Source organism: Lissotriton helveticus, chromosome 10 (assembly GCF_964261635.1).
Source record: "Lissotriton helveticus chromosome 10, aLisHel1.1, whole genome shotgun sequence".
Lineage (NCBI taxonomy): Eukaryota > Metazoa > Chordata > Amphibia > Caudata > Salamandridae > Lissotriton > Lissotriton helveticus.
Genome location: NC_136071.1, coordinates 22,055,007 through 22,072,373, shown reverse-complemented (window position 1 = coordinate 22,072,373; position 17,367 = coordinate 22,055,007). Strand labels below are relative to the sequence as shown.

The 17,367-nt window shown below is 51.4% G+C and overlaps 1 protein-coding gene across 1 annotated transcript in view; it reads right to left on the bottom strand.

Moving 5' to 3' along the window:
• Positions 1-17,096, bottom strand: part of LOC144784999 (caveolin-2-like) — a 59,720-nt gene extending 42,624 nt beyond the window's left edge. The window contains exons 1-2 of the mRNA XM_078664118.1: positions 16,635-17,096; positions 6,391-6,578 (exon numbers count right to left, since the gene is read on the bottom strand). Coding sequence (XP_078520244.1) covers positions 6,391-6,578; positions 16,635-16,787 — 341 coding nt within the window. The 5' untranslated portion in view covers positions 16,788-17,096. The remainder of the gene's footprint in view (positions 1-6,390; positions 6,579-16,634) is intronic.
• Between the last annotated feature and the right edge of the window lie 271 nt (positions 17,097-17,367).

Below are 17,367 nucleotides of genomic sequence, written 5' to 3'. Positions count from 1 at the left end.
TGAAGGAGCAGTTGATGACGTCTCGGAGGTGCGGTGCTATGACGGAGTCTGCTTTGTTGAAGATGTGGTGAGGACATGGGTCTGTGGGGGATCCTGAGTGGATGGAGTTCATCAGGCGGATGGTGTCCTCAGTGGAGATTGGGTTCCAGTCGTTAAGGGTGTTCAAGGGGGGCGAATGTTCAGCAAATGGTTGGGTGGGTTGGTCTCCGGGTTGGTTGTCGAAGCTGTTGTGGATGTCTGCAATTTTGTTGTGGAAGAATGAGGCTAGGGAGTCGCAGAGGGCTTGAGAGGGGGTGATGTCGTTGGAGTTGGCCGAGGGATTGGTAAATTCCTTGACGATGTTGAAAAGTTCCTTGCTGTTGTGGGCGTTGTTGTCAAGTCGATCCTTGAATGCTGTTTTCTTGGCCTTTCGGATTAGTTGGTGGTGTGTGCGGGTGGCGTTTTTGAAGGCGTCCTTGGTGCTAATGGTTGGGTCTTTTTTCCAGGCCTTTTCAAGGGAGCGGCAGAGTTTCTTGGACTTCTTAAGATCATCGTTGAACCATGAGGCCTTCTTGCTGCCAGGTTTGCTTTGACGTTTTTTCAGTGGTGCTAAGTTGTCGGCGGTGTTGGATAACCATAGGTTGAAGTTGGCGGCGGCTTGGTTTGGGTTAGAAGAGTGGGCTGGGGTGTTTAGAAGGAGCGATGAGGAGATCTGGTCGATGGTGATTTTGTTCCAGTTTCTTTGCAGAGTTGGTTGGAGGTGGTTGGTGGGTTTTGGCTTGTTGTAGGAGAAGTGAACGCAGCTGTGGTCAGTCCAGAGGAGATCTGTAGTGTGGCTGAAGGAGACATGATTGAAAGGAGACATGGTCACCCTTTCAATGAAACCAAACCCTAGCTACACTCCTTTGCTCAATCCCACACTTACACTCTTGGATACAAACTCATGTACACACACACTCAGGCTCTGTTACACATTATCAGTGTTGGGCTCTGCCACTACTCACTGCCTGCCCCACTGCTTGTCTCTCTCTGGCAGTGGCAGTAGCCCTGGCTCGAAGACTCACAGCTTCAGGGTGTTCAGTCACCATGGCTCTAAAGCTAAAACCTGCAGAGGGTCACTTTTTGTCCACAGCGCGCTCAGTGTAGTGCTGCATCTTGGCTATCGGAGTGGCACTCATATATTTTCCTAATTTTAACAAACCAGTTCTCATACTTCTGCCACTGAGTCTGCCCTGCATCCCCTTTTGATACTGGTACTTACTGGTACTCTAATTTGTAAAGAGCCATTCTAGGGTATCCATTATGTCGTTAAACATTAAAACTCTCCACCAACCCATTAATTTTGGTGTGATTATAGGTCAGACAGCGGGTAAATCAACTAACTCAACCCTCTGTCTCTGGTAAAAGTGTCGATTTTGGGTTAAACCTATATCAACCGCTTCCACCTTTGCGGCAAATGTGGAATTCTCCTCAGGCATACAAAGTGTGTGTAAATGTAAATGTGTTGGACTTGTAAAGCGCACAGCTGCCCGTAAGCGTCCCGGCGCTGAAGACCGCTGGGGAACCCGTCCTGGCTTTCCCTGTGAGATGGTCCCTTCTGGGTATCTCCAAGGTGAAACCAGGCATCCCCGGCGTCTGTGAGGGGCCGTTGTAGAGATGAGGCAAGCTTAATGCCCAGAGTTGCCGAGTGTGATCCCTGGTTAGAGTAGGCACCGAGGCGAGAATTATCGAGTCCGCTGACCCTGGTCCACGACCCTGCCGCGTCGGGAATTGAACCCTGGTCCCGGGCCGTTCTCTGTTTCCGGGTCTGCTGCCTCTAACCAGTGAGCCACACCACTGCAAAGGGCTTTATACTAACCTTGGAGCAACCATCCCCACAAGAGGGAGGCTTCCTTGCTTTCTCCATTAATGGATGATCATTTTTCAAGAAGATCTATTTGCATGGGACATCATGAAGAAACATTATGCACCGAATCTTTCTTCAGTGCCTCCTTCGCATCCTGTAAGACATCCCACACGTTCTGAAGGAGATTTAGAATTGAACTGGTACTGGAAAAAGAAGTTTCACCCAGGTTCTTGTGCCAAAGAGTTTGCACCGGCTTCATGCCTCGCCCCGGTCACTTTGGTATTACAGAAGGGGCTGTAGATGCTTGTGCATACCTTTGTATAGTATAGACTGTATCGGCACATATTGTGCGCCGTTATCAAAAAAGGGCATTCCCTCATTTGCAAGGGGATGTGGCCCATGCAAATAAGCGAACATTTTGTCTTTGCTATTTTCAGATGCATGTGCAGAGGCAAGGGGGCCACCAGGAGCCCCACTGACTGTGTGCCACGTAGACATGGCGTACGTCAGTGTGGCAGCCTAGGGTGCCTTTTGGAGGGTGCTGAGGGGGGTCACACGAACCCCCAGGCATCCCGTGCAGGTATATGCAGTCGCTCACTTCACCTGCCTGCACGGTGATCTCTGCCCCCTTTGAAAGGCAGGTTGGTGCTTCTTTCAGAGTCAAACTTAGACCAGTATCTTCAAATAGCTGGGTGTCTTTCACTAGGTCCCAGTGTTGCCACAGGTTCACGTCTGCATTGGAAACAGCAAGTTTGTTGTGATACATTGCGCTGTATGCTCTGTGCCTGGTGCACAAACGTAAGTGAGCATCACAGGGCAGAGCAGGACAGTGCACCGTACCAATAATGCAGTCACAAGTAGACAGGCAGGACACCGACAGCTTGCAGGCACCACACTGTGCCTTGGGACAGTCACAGTTAGGGGTCACCCAGTTCTTACACACAGTCCACATGCAAGGCGAGCACTTCTCTTTGAGCTGTCTCAAAATTTTAACAAAATTTCTGGACACAGTTTTGCATTTTTGTTGACAAAATGCTTAACCTGATTTGTGCAACTTTCAAGTCTTTTCAGCACCACCCCTAGCTTGTCTGTAAGGCAGCAACACTCCCATTTCATGGTCTGGGTTGACAGCATAGCTGTTGTCAGACAATTATGTGAGAATCATCAGGAGAGGGGCTTTGGCTCCGCACACATGAGTGCTTGCTGATCACACAGCTGTGGTCTTTTTTGTTAGGTCTCAGCTAGACAGCGCATGCGCAGTCTTGAAGAGACATGTTGTGTTCTATCTGTGGGCTTACAGGCCGCCCATCTCCTACCATTGGCAAACTTCAGCGTCACTCTCAATTTATTTAATACCATTTGTCATGGCATGCGGGCATCATGCCCTCTTCTTGTGTTTGGCCCTCCCATAGAGCACATGTTTTGTTACACTGCGCCTGGGTTGCAGAGATATTCTTTTCTTACTTTTCAAGTACTCCATATGAGTACTTGTGTTTTACGGACCGTCTCCCTTGTACACATACCTCTAACATGCATGTGTGTGTACATAAACAAAAGTATTTCTTAAAAAGTTGTTCAAACACAAACAGCACTTTTTTTTGCACGGTCCAGTAGTATTGGAGCACCTGCACCATCCTCCGTCTTGCCATAGCGTGAACATGAGCCGATGGTATTGCGGCGATTTAAGTGCTCACCAGCTACATTCCACATTGACACATTCATGTTTTTTGATGATCCTGCTTCAATTCAGGCATTTTTGTCCCCCTTTATTGCTGCTACCTCCTGCCCTCTCCTGTCATTGCTTGCCCATCTCCCCATACCCTATTGCTTCACTGCTTGACGTCGCTGCTGCTTTTATTTATTTTTTCGTACAATCTGATAGCATTGGAGCACTTGTTCCGTTCTCCATCTTGCCATACTGCTAACACCAGCCAATGGTATTGGAGTGCTTTAAGTACTCACCTGTTACATTACACAATGACATGTTCATTGTTGTACGCAGGGGGAAGAGTAAGTGATTTGCCCAGAATCACAAATTGTTTAGTCAACCTCAAGTTTGAACCTGGTTCACCAGTTTCCCTGTCAGCAGCTCTGGCTGTTACGCCACATCGTCACTTCACATCAAAGCTCCTCACCTCTTTCTCACTATCACTTCCACAGTTGTTCAGCAAGACACCGTCAACACCAAACATGCACTGGCAACATTCTGTGATTCTGGGCTTTTCAGTGGCTTTCAGCCATGCTGAACAGCAGATGTGCTGCTCGACAACATGGCTTAAAGACATTCCACATCGACAAGGCCAATAGCTCAGTCATTGCCGAGATTTATTGGCTTTGTCAATGCTTGTTTATTTATCCAGCTGCCTGGGCTTGAATTTTCAGGGGCACACACATGACCTTGTAATGCTTCTAAAGTGTCTTAGATAACTAGATAGATGGTGTTTTTTGTCTGGCAGCAGCACAGATGAAATAAGGGTAGTCATTCATCTACAGGTCTGAGTTCGCAATGGAACTTTCACGTGACTTTTTAACCTACACCAATATTCTTATACAGTTCTTTCCTTTCACACAAATATATACCCATTCCCATGCTATCTGCTTGTAATGCTTCAAATTACCATACAACATTCTTTTAAAGCCAGACCTATTGAAATTGGCAATGCTTTTTCAGCAGTGTGGCGTTCCCAAACATCTGGACATTTAGGGGCATATTTACGAGGAAATGGCGAAGCGTGGCACTGTGGCAAATTTTGCAGCGCCGTCCTGTGCCATTTCCAAAACACAGGGATGCTCCTTATTTACAAGAATACGGCACACCCCTGTGTTTTCCTTTGCGGTGCGCTAAAAGTAGCTGCCTAGAGCCAACACGGATACCTTTGTGCCATAGCGTAAGGGTGCCTGCACTGCAGGGATGACTGTTTATGTGCAGGTATGTGGCCCTTCCTGCAAATAAACAGTCAAAATTGTGATTTGCTACTTCTATGTGTGCTGCATTTTGCATAAAGCAAGTGCTTGATGGAAAGGCCACAGCCGCACCCATTGCACGCCCCTTCCATGCAGAAAATTGTGTGAAAGGGTGACCATATTTACAAAGCGGCATTAAGCGACAAAAAGTGGCTGAACGGCACTTTGTAAATATGGAGCAGGGCACTGCGCCACCGGATTGTCGGTAAAAGTGATGTTCTCGTGGCGCAACCCCCTTGTGCATATGCCCCTTTGTTTGGTGGGCTCTTAGGCCCCATGTCACCCTCCCTTCCTTCTAAGATGGGCCCTGCCTTCTTTACTGTGTCTCTCTCTGGTAGGTTTGGTGAAAGGGCTTAGTGACCAGGGAGTCAAACGGAAGAGACCCATTGGGCCCATTTCTCCATAGCACCAGCACCATCTAGTGGAATCAGTGCTGCCACTGCAGGTTTTCCTGCTGGAAATGTTGCTGTTGCTATTGCTACCTTTATTTGCAAGAGGAAAATAATGTTTCTCGGCAGAGGCTGGAGTGCGGTGACAATCGTCAACCTCTCAGTATACGTTTCTGAGAAATATATCCAAAATCCCTCCTGAAGTGTTCCGTCTACTCTATGGTTTTAAAGAAACGCTGCGTTGTCTCCTCGCGGTGTCTATGGCTGGGGAGCAAGGGTCTAGGGTCCGTTTTTAGGTCGAGCCACAGCAGCGCATGTGCTGCTCTGCGAAGCATGCTGTATTAGAGTATGGACTTGAAGCCCCGCCCACTCTCCGTCCATATTTCTCAATGGCTTGTGTCATTGTCCTTTGTAAATGCTGGCTTCTGATTCGGTATTAGACTTGTTAGTCCCTCCATAGTACCGCCTTTTCTTCATTTGTAACCTCCCAGGAGGACTGGCCCTTTTACTTCTGTTTATTTTATTCTGTAAGCACTATTTTCTTTAATGAGTTTATGGTCCCGCAGGCACGACGTGCAGTGCGCCATTAGCGCTTTCACTTACAAAGCAGCCTGGGACAATCGTGCTTGCTGTGTTGCAATGAAATAGGTCTCACATTTACGAGAGGTTGAGCTATTGCCATTATAAATGACAATAGCTTAAACTCCCGCAAATGCGAGAAGTATTGCAATTTTTTTGGGGGAAAAGCGCCCCATACGGCGCTTTCACTTTAATGTCGGCCACGCCCCTTTCTTTAGACGAACCACGTCTAAAGAAAGGTGTGCAGCCGCTTTAAAAGTGAAACGGTGGTATGGGGCACTTTTACAAAAAAAAAAGCATTTGTTTGTCAACTTGACAAACTATTGCATTTTTTTGTAAAAGGGCAGACAACGTGAAAGCTGTTTGGGGTGCTTTTCTAAAAATTGCATTTGTAATGCAATAGGTCTCGCATTTGCGAGAGTTTAAGCGATTGGTACAGTAATTTATAATTACTATTGCATTGCAAATGCTTGTTGTATGAGGGACAGGGACACAATGGTTGGCAAAAGAGTGGTCATGTCCCTCACATTTATAAAAGCTAAAAAAGACATCTGTTTTGTGTAAAACATCCTTAACCAGCGCTGCAGCCCGAAGTTGTAAACAGTGGGCTTTAATGAAAGGGGAGGGACTCACCAGATGTGCAGGCAGCCCAGGAGGGCGAAGAGGAAGCCGCTGAGCAGGGAGACGGGCACGGCGCAGAGCAGCGAGATGATCCGGTAGCACCAGAGCTTGGTGGCTTCGAAGAGGATGTCACTCCACGTCCAGACCTTGTCGAAGCTGTGGAAGGAGCCGGGCTCGGCCAGCACGTCGGAGAAGTCCACCTGTGTGGGGCAGAAGGGGAGGGTGACCGTGAGCCCAGCTGAGCCAGGAACATCATTATAGAACCACGGCATTGACGTCAGGAACACTGCAGCCAGTGACGTCAGGAACACTGCAGCCAAACCTTTCAGTGACGCCAGGCACACTGCAACTAAACCTTTCAGTGACATAAGGAATACTGCAGCCAAATCTTTCAGTGACGTCAGGCCCGCTGCAACCAAACCTTTCAGTGACTCAAGGCACGCTACAGCCAAACTGTTAGACCTGACATCATTGGCGTGGGTCTGCCTTCCTCTGTTCGCTTCCTATCTTTTATGTTGGCTGGATTTAGATGCTCTGGGCGCCGTGCCACTGCTAATCAGTGCCACAGTACAAATGCTCCCTGTGTAAAGATGACTGTGTGAATTGGGATAACCATAATGCCTAGTTCTGTGTAGCATGTTCTAGTAGCGAGTTACCCTCCATTTCACTGTTTACCATTGTGAAGTTATCTGTTCTCATGGGCCACAATGGGCAGGCTGAGGATTACCTTCCATAATCCTATCCGACCCCAGGAAACTGATAGGAAATTCGAGTTTTATATGTTTATGCTCAGGGCATTGAGATACACCCTTTATATAGCCCATGTTCAAAAATGCCTCTTCTGGAAACACAGTATTTTCTTGCCTAAGCTTTCCTGTAGGCTTCACTAGTATGTGTATTGGCCGTCTGGTTTTGGAGCAGCAGGGCCAGCTGGGTCAGACCTGGCTGGAGAGAGAGATCGGCATTCAGCTCATGGGGAGGGGAGACTCTTTGATCTGAGCAGGGCCGTGCCTGGCAAGGTGAATGATGGCTCCACCTCCCACTGGGCGTCTGATAGCAGAACCCCTCATTCTGAAAGGGCAGAATGTCGCCTCGTAAACCAAGTGCTCCCCGACCCCGCCGAACTAGTTCTGACTAGATTCAATGCTTTGTGACTTTAGAGAACAAAGACTTTTTATGTATAAAACGCTGCGCTGTAACTTTGTTCAAGTGTGTTCCTTCTGGATGTCAAGACGAAACTCTGTCCGAGTGAACAGAGGAAAGGACTTTGAAACTTTCACCAAGCTTGCTGAAGAAACTACCCGAGGGCCTGAATCGAGAGCGCCTCCTGCTGAAATCTCAGGGACATTAGACTTCACCCCGTCAGCCATTGGAATCCCTGTGCGAGGAATTCTACTCACAGGTGAGGCCTCGGTTTAGTAATCCGGAGCCTCTAGTTCTACTGTGAGGAGCGCGGACTGGTAACCCTTGTTAACGCTGTGTGTGGGCCGCTGCAGCTAAGAGAGAGTTGCCGCCACTGAGAGCCCGCCTAAATTTGACCCTTCAGAACCTTCACTGGATCTGTGTGGGCCGCTGCAGCTAAGAGAGAGCTGCCACCGCTCAGAGCCCACCTTAATTTGAACCTTCAGAACCTTCACTGAATCTGTGTGGGCCGCTGTAGCTAAGAGAGAGTTGCCGCCGCTCAGAGCCCACCTTAATTTGAACCTTCGGAACCTTCACTGAATCTTTGTGGGCCGCTGCAGCTAAGAGAGAGTTGCCACCGCTGATAGCCCGCCTTAATTTGAACCTTCGAAACCTTCGCTGAACCTGTGTGGGTCGCCGCAGCTAAGAGAGAGCTGTAGCCGCTGAATGCCCACCGTTGTGCCAGCCTGGTTGAGATCATCCTTTGTCCTGTGGGCCGCCACAGCTAAGAAAGAGCTGCAGCCGCTGAGTGCCCACCGTTGTGCCAGCCTGGTCGAGATCATTCTTTGTCCTGTGGGCCGGCGCAGCTAAGAGAGAGCTGCTGCCGCTGAGTGCCCTCACCTTTGCCAACCTTGCAGCATCGTGATTTGTCCTTTGGGCCGCCGCAGCTAAGAGAGAGCTGTTGCCATTGAGTTCCCGCTCCTTTGCCAACTTTGCATCATCGTGATTTGTCCTGTGGGCCATTGCAGCTAAGGGAGAGCTGATGCCACTGTGTGCCAGCATCTTGTTCACCATTTTCGGAGATCGTCGCTATCGTCTCGTGGGCCGCTGCAGCTAAGAGAGAGCTGGTGCTGCTGTGAGCCCACCAAGGAGACGCACAATGAGAGTCATCGCCATCACCAGCCCTGGCCGCCGCAGCCGCGTGCTGCTGCCGCTGAGAATCCACCTGTCCCCGAGTGCCCGAATAATTGTGGGTGCACCCTGCAGACCACTGCAGCCAAGACTTGTGGTCGCTGGGAGTCCGCCTGTCACCGTCTCCGCTTCTTCGAGAAGCTGCTTGCTGAGTCCCCTTCCAGCGACAGGTGTCTGGTGCGCGTCAGGTCGCGTAGGCCCCAGCCTTCAACTCAGTCAGTGCCACGTTCTGTTGAATACGTTATTGCTTTTTTTAAGTCCCTACTGATTTACGTGCCTTGTAGTTGGTTAAAACGCTTTGAGAGTCTTGAGTTAAACTTTAGATAAATATACTATTTTTCTATACCTACTTGAGTTGTGTCCTTTTGTGGTGTTGTTACTGCCTTGTTGTGCATGGTCATAAATGATTCACACACTGCCTCTGAGATAAGCCTAACTGCTCGTGCTACGTTACCACCTGGTTGAGCTGGGGTTGTCAAAGGGGGTAGCCCACTTGCCCTGACTTAAGAAGAAGGGTCCCTATTTGGACATTGGCGCCAGCTATTGCCAACTAGAGACCCCCATTTCTATCATTGGCGGTCAGCGGTGGGGATCAGGACTTGCATTTATGATCCACGTACAATAACTGGTAAACAACACTGGTGAGTGCAGACCAAAGCGCAGCCACACATTTTTTTGGGGTTGTTCTAGTATTGAATTGTTGATAACAGCCATGAGTACTGCTAATATGGGAAGACCCACGTCCAATGCTTCGGAGGATCTCACCTTTGAGGAGGAAAGATTAGATACCTATACTGCCAGAAGTCATTTTGTAAGCAATTCACAGTCCCTGTGATAGGTCTCTCTAGGAAGGAGGAGTACCAGAAGGCGCTGACGGCCTGGTGGGAAGCGAGAGAGTCAGCTGGCGATGCGGATGAGAATGCTGGAGGGCAGCAGGATGATGCAGTAGAGGGGGGGGGGAAAAGAAGCCCCTCCAATCCAGGTACTAGTGTATCCCAAAGGAGCCTAACCCAAGAAGAGCTGGAGGACAGGGAGAGAGATAGGAGGCATAGTTTGGACATGGCTAAATTGGAAGGTCAGAAGGGCCTTGAGAGTAAGAAGTTAGACATTGAGAAGAATTGATTGTCAATTGAACTTGAGAAAATGAAAACGGAGCATGAGAGAATGTTGAGGGAGATAGAGATCAGGGCGAGGAGTGTCCTGGTCCCCTCCTCTGGTGGCAGCATACCTTCAGTAACTCCTGAGAGTAGAGTTTATATTCCTAAAGATGTCATTAAGGATTTTCACAAGAGTGAGGATATTGGGCAATGGTTTGCCGCATATGAGATAGCAATGGTGTCCCACCGGGTCCCTGAGAAGGATTGGGGAGCGGGGTGGTGGGGACGCTTTGTGAGTGATGGGAGGGATACCCTGTTGGACCTGCCTGAGGAGAGCAGGATGGTGTAGCCCATATGAAGGAAGCTTTGATGACCCGTTATGGTTTGATCCCAGAAATGTACATGCAGAGGTTTAGAACCTGTAAGAAGTTAGAGGGTACCACATGGGTTGAATATGTGTCTTATTTCTGCAGAGCAATGGATCGCTGGGAAAAAGGTAGCAAAGTGGAAACTTTTGAGCAATTGTATGATTTGTTTACGTGGGAGAATTTTTCTAGTAACTGTTTTCCAGAGCTACTCCAGCACCTGATTGATAGCAAGCTGACCAACCCTAGGAAGCTTGCTGAGGAGGCGGACCACTGGGTGAGCACCCGGGTCCGCAAAGGTTTTGTGGGAGACTTTGCCAGAGGTGGGCAGGGTCCCCAGCAGAGAAGTGGGGGGGACAAGGGTAAGCCAAGGGAGTTCCAGAGAGGGCCCCAAAGTAATTCCCAAGGGAACCAAGCAGTGGTGCCCCATCCTCTGGAGAAGAAGCCAGTGTCCCCGACAGGTAGGCCCGTTCAGAGGAGGCCACTCACTTGTTTCAGGTGTGGTCAAGTGGGCCACCGGTATTATGATCCCCAGAGTCCTCAGAGGGCCCCAATGCATCCCCTCATGCACCACTCTGTGCACCATCCCGTCAGATTGCCAGTGTAGCCCTGGGGGGGGGGGGAGGTCGAGGCCCAAGGTGGGTGGAATCCCGTAGAGTTAACCCTTGTCTCGCTAGAAGACTTTGATAAGGTCCCTTACCCCACACTGCCTAATAACACTAAGAAGTATCGGCAGTGGGTGACCATCAATAGCCATAGAGTGGAGGCTCTCAGGGACACCGGAGCTAGTGTGACTGCTGTCAGCTCCAGGTTGTTGTCCAAAGAGCAGGTTATCCCCCATGCCTTCTGCCCAGTAGTGTCAGCAGACAACTCAGAGAGCCAGTGTGAGGTGGCTTAGGTTCCCTTTGAGTGGGGGGGGGTCTCGGGGACTCTTCAAGTGGCTGTGAGGCCCACCATGCCGGTAGACTGTCTGTTGGGCAATGATATAGAGAACTCCCCGTGGGCTACGGTGGAGAGAAAGTCTAATTTGGAAGTGTTGAGCCTGCCTGAGTGGGCGTGTGCGACCACTCGATCCATGACACCTCAGAAAGGTGTTCAGGAGGGCCTGGAGCCTGGAAGTATGGCCCATGCCCCCTGCCTTAAAGAGAAGGGGATAGGAGGCGCAGGAAATCACCCCTGTGGTTCCCACGGCCCCGGAGGAGCAGACCCTGAGGGGGGTGCCCTGCAACCTACAGGGGAACAAGTGGCTGAACTGGAGGACCTACCAGAACTGACCCGTTGGTAGCAGGAAGGGGGGCCCTCCAGGGAGGAATTTTGCGAGCAACAAAGAACCTGCCCTTCTCTTGAGGGGGTGCGGCAACAGGCTGCAGCCCAGGCCGCAGGTGATCAGACAGGGTCACATTGGCTCTATCGGGAGAACGACCTCCTTTGCAGCGAGCCTAAGGTTGCTGAGCCTGGGTCAGCCCGGCACTTCAGGACCTTTCTACTGGGGTTGGCTCATGATGTACCATTGGCCGGACATCTGGGGCAGACCAAGGCCTTTGATCACCTACTTCTATTGGCCCCAGATGCGCAGGAGCTCAGATGCTCACTGCAGGATGTGTGAGACTTGTCAGGCAAGTGGGAAGATTGGGGGGAAGAGCAAGGCCCCACTACAGCCCTTTCCTGTTGTGAGTACCCCATTCGAGAGAGTGGGCATTGATATTGTGGGGCCTCTTGCAGTCTCCCTAGAACCCCTTGCGGGTCCTGCATGTGAACCGCCTGAAGCCCCACTTTGAGTGGTCTGAAGTGGGCATGCTTCTGGCCACAGATGCTGGGATGGAGGAGGAGAGCGAGCTCCTTCCTGACCTCCTGAGGCCGGGGAGCGAGATGGGCCAGTGGAGGGTGTGGTCCTCTCCACCACACTGACTCCTGAGCAGCGGAGCGATTGTCACCAACTGTTGGGACAATTCAGTGATCTGTTCTCCCTGGTGCCTAGTGTCACTGATTGGTGCGTCCATGACGTGGACACTGGGGACAGTCCTCCCATTAAGCACAAGGCTTACCGAGTGACTGACTGGGTAAGGGCCTACATTAAGGATGAGGTTACCAAAATGTTTGCCCTTGGGTTGATTGAGTCCTCTAGCAGCCCTTGGTCCAGCCCAGTGGTCCTGGTGCCGAAAGCTGCAGCGCCTCCTGCCACCCCAGAACTTCGGTTCTGTGTGGACTATCTGGGCCTCAATTCAGTCACGAAGACTGACGCGCACCCCATCCCCCGAGCTGATGAGCTCATAGATCGGTTGGGGGCTGCAAAATACCTCAGCATATTTAATTTGACGTCTGGGTATTGGCAGATCGCCTTGACTGAGGGAGCAAAGGAGAGGTTGGCATTCTCCACACCCGATGGGCACTACCAGTTCCGGGTTATGCCCTTTGGAATGAAGAATGCCCCTGCCACCTTTCAGAGGTTGGTCAACAGGGTGTTGGTTGGGCTGGAAGACTTCAGTGACGATTACCTGGATGACGTTGCGGTGTTTAGTTCTTCTTGGGAGGAACACCTGTGCCACCTCTGGGAGGTATTGATGGCACTGCGGAAGGCAGGACTCACAATATAAGCCAGTAAGTGCCAGATTTGGCAGGGTTCTCCTGTGTATTTGGGGCACCAGGTGGGGAGCGGCCAGGTGGCACCCCTTCAGGCCAAAATTGAAACTATCCTAGCGTGGGAACCCCCTGGACTCAGACACAGGTGAGAGCCTTTTTAGGACTCACGGGTTATTACAGGAGGCTTGTCAAGGGGTATGGCATCATTGTTGCACCCTTGACTGATCTGACTTCTAAGAAGCAGCCAAAGAATGTTAACTGGACTGACACCTGTCAGAAAGCTTTTGATGCCCTGAAGACTGCCATGTGCACCGCACCCGTGCTTCAGGCGCCCGACTTTTCAAAGGAATTTGTTGTCCAGACAGATGCCTCAGAGCATGGTGTGGGGGCTGTTCTGTCACAGATCAACGAGTAGGGCCTAGACCAACCGGTAGCCTTTCTAAGCACGAGGTTACTTCCCTGTAGCATAGGTGGAGTGCCATTGAGCATGAGGCATTTGCTGTGGTCTGGGTGCTGAAGAAGCTGAGACCATACCTGTTTGGGACTCACTTCCGGGTTCAGACAGACCACAGGCCCCTCAGATGGTTAATGCAAATGAGGGGTGAAAATCCCAAGTTGTTGAGGTGGTCCATTTCCCTACAGGGGATGGATTTCACGGTGGTACACCGCCCTGGTACAGAACATGCCAATGCTGACGGTCTGTCCAGATTTTTCCGCCTTAGTGAAGAGAACTCCCAAGGGGATGGTTCGTTGTCCCCCCATTTTAGCTGGAGGGGACGCATGTTAGACCTGACATCATTGGCGTGAGCCTCCTTTCCTCTGTTCGCTTCCTATCTTTTATGTTGGCTGGATTTAGATGCTCTGGGCGCTGTGCCACTGCTAATCAGTGCCACAGCACAAATGCTCCCTGTGTAAAGATGACTGTATGAATTGGAATAACTATAATGCCTAGGTCTGTTTAGCATGTTCTAGTAGCGAGTTACCCTCCATTTCACGGTTTACCATTGTGAAGTTATCCGTTCTCATAGGCCACAATGGGCAGGCTGAGGATTACCTTCCATAATCCTATCTGACCCCAGGAACCTGATAGGAAATTCGAGTTTGATATGTTTATGCTCAGGGCATTGAGATACACCTTTTAGTAAGGACCCTTTATATATCCCATGTTCGAAAATGCCTCTTCTGGTAACACAGTATTTTATTGCCTAAGCTTTCCTGTAGGCTTCGCTAGTATGTGTATTGGTCGTCTGGTTTTGGAGCAGCAGGGCCAGCTGGGTCAGACCTGGCTGGAGAGAGAGATCAGCATTCATTGCATGGAGAGGGGTGACTCTTTGATCTGAGCAGGGCCGTGCCTGGCAAGGTGAATGATGGCTCCACCTCCCAGCGGGCGTCTGATAGCAGAACCCCTCATTCTGAAAGGGCAGGATGTCGCCTCATAAACCAAGTGCTCCCCGACCCCACCGAACTGGTTCTGACTGGATTCAATGATTTGTGACTTTAGAGAACAAAGACTTTTTAGGTATAAAGTGCTGCGCTGGAACTTTGTTCAAGTGTGTTCCTTCTGGATCTCAAGACGAAACTCTGTCCGAGTGAACAGAGGAAAGGACTTTGAAACGTTCACCAAGCTTGCTGAAGAAACTACCCGAGGGCCTGAATCGGGAGTGACTCCTGCTGAAGTCTCAGGGACATTAGACTTCACCCCGTCAGCCATCGGAATCCCTGTGCGAGGAATTCTACTTGCAGGTGAGGCCTCTGTCGACTAATACGGAGCCTCTAGTTCTACTGCGAGGTGCGTGGACTGGTAACCCTTGTTAACTCTGTGTGTGGGCCGCTGCAGCTAAGAGAGAGTTGCCGCCACTGAGAGCCCGCCTTAATTTGAACCTTCGGAACCATCACTGAATCTGTGTGGGCCGCCGCAGCTAAGAGAGAGCTGCCGCCGCTGAGAGCCCGCCTTAATTTGAACCTTCGGAACCTTCACTGAATCTGTGTGGGCCGCCGCAGCTAAGAGAGAGTTGCCGCCGCTGAGAGCCCACCTTAATTTGAAGCTTCGAAACCTTTGCTGAACCTGTGTGGGCCGCCGCAGCTAAGAGAGAGCTGCAGCCGCTGAGTGTCCACCGTTGTGCCAGTCTGGTCAAAATCATTCCTTGTCCGGTGGGCTGCCGCAGCTAAGAGAGAGCTGCAGCCACTGAGTGTCCACCATTGTGCCAGTCTGGTCGAGATCATCCTTTGTCCTGTGGGCCGCTGCAAGTAAGAGAGAGCTGCAGCCGCTGAGTGCCCACCGTTGTGCCAGCCTGGTCGAGATTATCCTTTGTCCTGTGGGCCACCGCAGCTAAGAGTGAGCTGCTGCCGCTGAGTGCCCGCACCTTTGCCAACTTTGCAGCATTGTGATTTGTCCCTTGGGCCGCCGCAGCTAAGAGAGAGCTGCTGCCGCTGAGGGCCCGCACCTTTGCCAACTTTGCAGCATTGTGATTTGTCCTGTGGGCCGCCGCCGCTAAGAGAGAGCTGCTGCCGCTGAGTGCCCGCACCTTTGCCACCTTTGCATCATCGTGATTTGTCCTGTGGGCTGCCGCAGCTAAGAGAGCTGCTTCTGCTGAATGACCGCACCTTTGCCAACTTTGCATCATCGTAATTTGTCCTGTGGGCCGTTGCAGCTGAGGGAGAGCTGCTGCCGCTGTGTGCCCGCATCTTGTTCACCATTGTCGGAGATCGTCGGTATCATCTCGTGGGCCGCCACAGCTAAGAGAGAGCTGCTGCGAGCCCACCATGGAGCCGCACGATGAGGGTCATCGCCATCATCAGCCCGGGCTGCCACAGCCGCGTGCTGCTGCCACTGAGAGCCCACCAGTCCCTGAGCGTCCGAATCATTGTGGGTGCACGCTGCGGACCATTGAAGTGCGTGCTGAGTCCCCTTCCAGCGGCAGGTATCTGGTGCGGAACGGGTCGCATAGGCCCCAGCCTTGAACTCAGTCAGTGCCACGTTCTGGTGAATACGTTATTGCATTTTTAAGTCCCTACTGATTTATGTGCCTTGTAGTTGGTTAAAACACGTTGAGAGTCTTGAGCTAAACTTTAGATAAAGATGCTATTTTTCTATACCTCCTTGAGTTGTGTCCTTTTGTGGTGTTGTTACTGCCTTATTGTGCATGGTCATAAATGCTTCACACACTGCCTCTGAGATAAGCCTAACTGCTCGTGCTACGTTACCACCGGGTTGAGCAGGAGTTGTCAAAGGGGGTAGCCCACTTGCCCTGACTTAGGAAGAAGGGTCCCTATTTGGACATTGGTGCCAGCCATTGCCAACTAGAGACCCCCAGTTCTAACACAAACCTTTCAGTGACTCCAGGCACACTGCAACCAAACCTTTCAGTGACTCCAGTTGGGGGTCGGTGGGGGGGGGCACTATGCCAAGCTCAGAGGTTAAGCTTCCTTTTTAAGCCACGCCCTAATTACATCGACCACGCCTCTTTGGGAGACACCCCCAGTTTTTTCATCCCACTTAAAGCCCTGACCGAAGCCATAGTTGTTGCTTAGTTACCTTTTGCAACAAACAACCATTGACACAGCCAATAGTCCTGGCTTGGTATAGGTGTGATATTACTGGTTGCGTTATATATCTGGATGCAAGGACAGAAGCAGCAAAATACCAGTGGGGGTGGGGGGGCACACTGTGCTAATCAGCGAGGTTTATCTTGGGTGTTTTTAAGCCACGCCCTTAATTACACCGGCCACGCCTCTTTGGGAGAATGTTAACAGAATCCTTTATAATTAATATAATTGTGGAAGTGTAAAAAATGAACCGTGTCTGTTCCAACCCCTTCCGACTGCTGGGGGGTTGAGGGTGGGTGCCACCCCCTCCTACAGCCCCCAGCCTCTCCCCCACCCCCCTCCGAGCTCCTCTTACCTTCAGGTACTCGTTGATGCCCCGGGGGTCCCTGTCCTCCTGCAGCGGGGGCTTCTCGGCGCTGGCTGGGGGCGGGGGCGCAGGGCGCTGAGGCTTCAGGTCCTGCTCGTCCGCATCAAGCCGGTACTCGGTGAAGGGGTCCCCGCTCATCATCGTCGGTCTGGGGGGTCCAGAGGAAGAAGGTGGGGGGGGGGGGCAGCCGCTGGGTGGCGCTCACAGCACCGGGTCACAGCCCCCTGGCCCTGCAAGAGACCCCCGAGCGCCGGCCCCGGGAGGGGGCGTCCAGGTGATGGCACACAAGGGGGGGGGGGGTATATGAAGGGGGGTCCCTAGTCTCCCTGTCTGGCCAATGCCTCTGACAGGAGCCTGTCTCTTACTTCGGGCAATATGACTTGTTCAGGCGGTCTCTGCTCTCTCTCTCTGTCTCTGTCTCTTTCCACCCTCCGTCTCTCCTGTTAGTAACCTGATGTGGTTTCTATTCTGAGGGTGAGTGCGGCTGCAGGTCCCCCTGTCTCTTCCAGACACCCCTCTCAGACATGCCAGGGCAGCTGTCAGAGTCTCTGGGATAAATATGGCCCCGGCGAGGAGGGGGGGGGCACTCCTCGGATGGACTCTGTCCAGGTACCAGTACAGGTCTGGAGAGGGCCCTTCCCTGTACCATACAACATGGCTGTCCCTGTATGATAGAACATGGCTGTCACTGTACCGTAGAACATGGCTGTCACTGTACCGT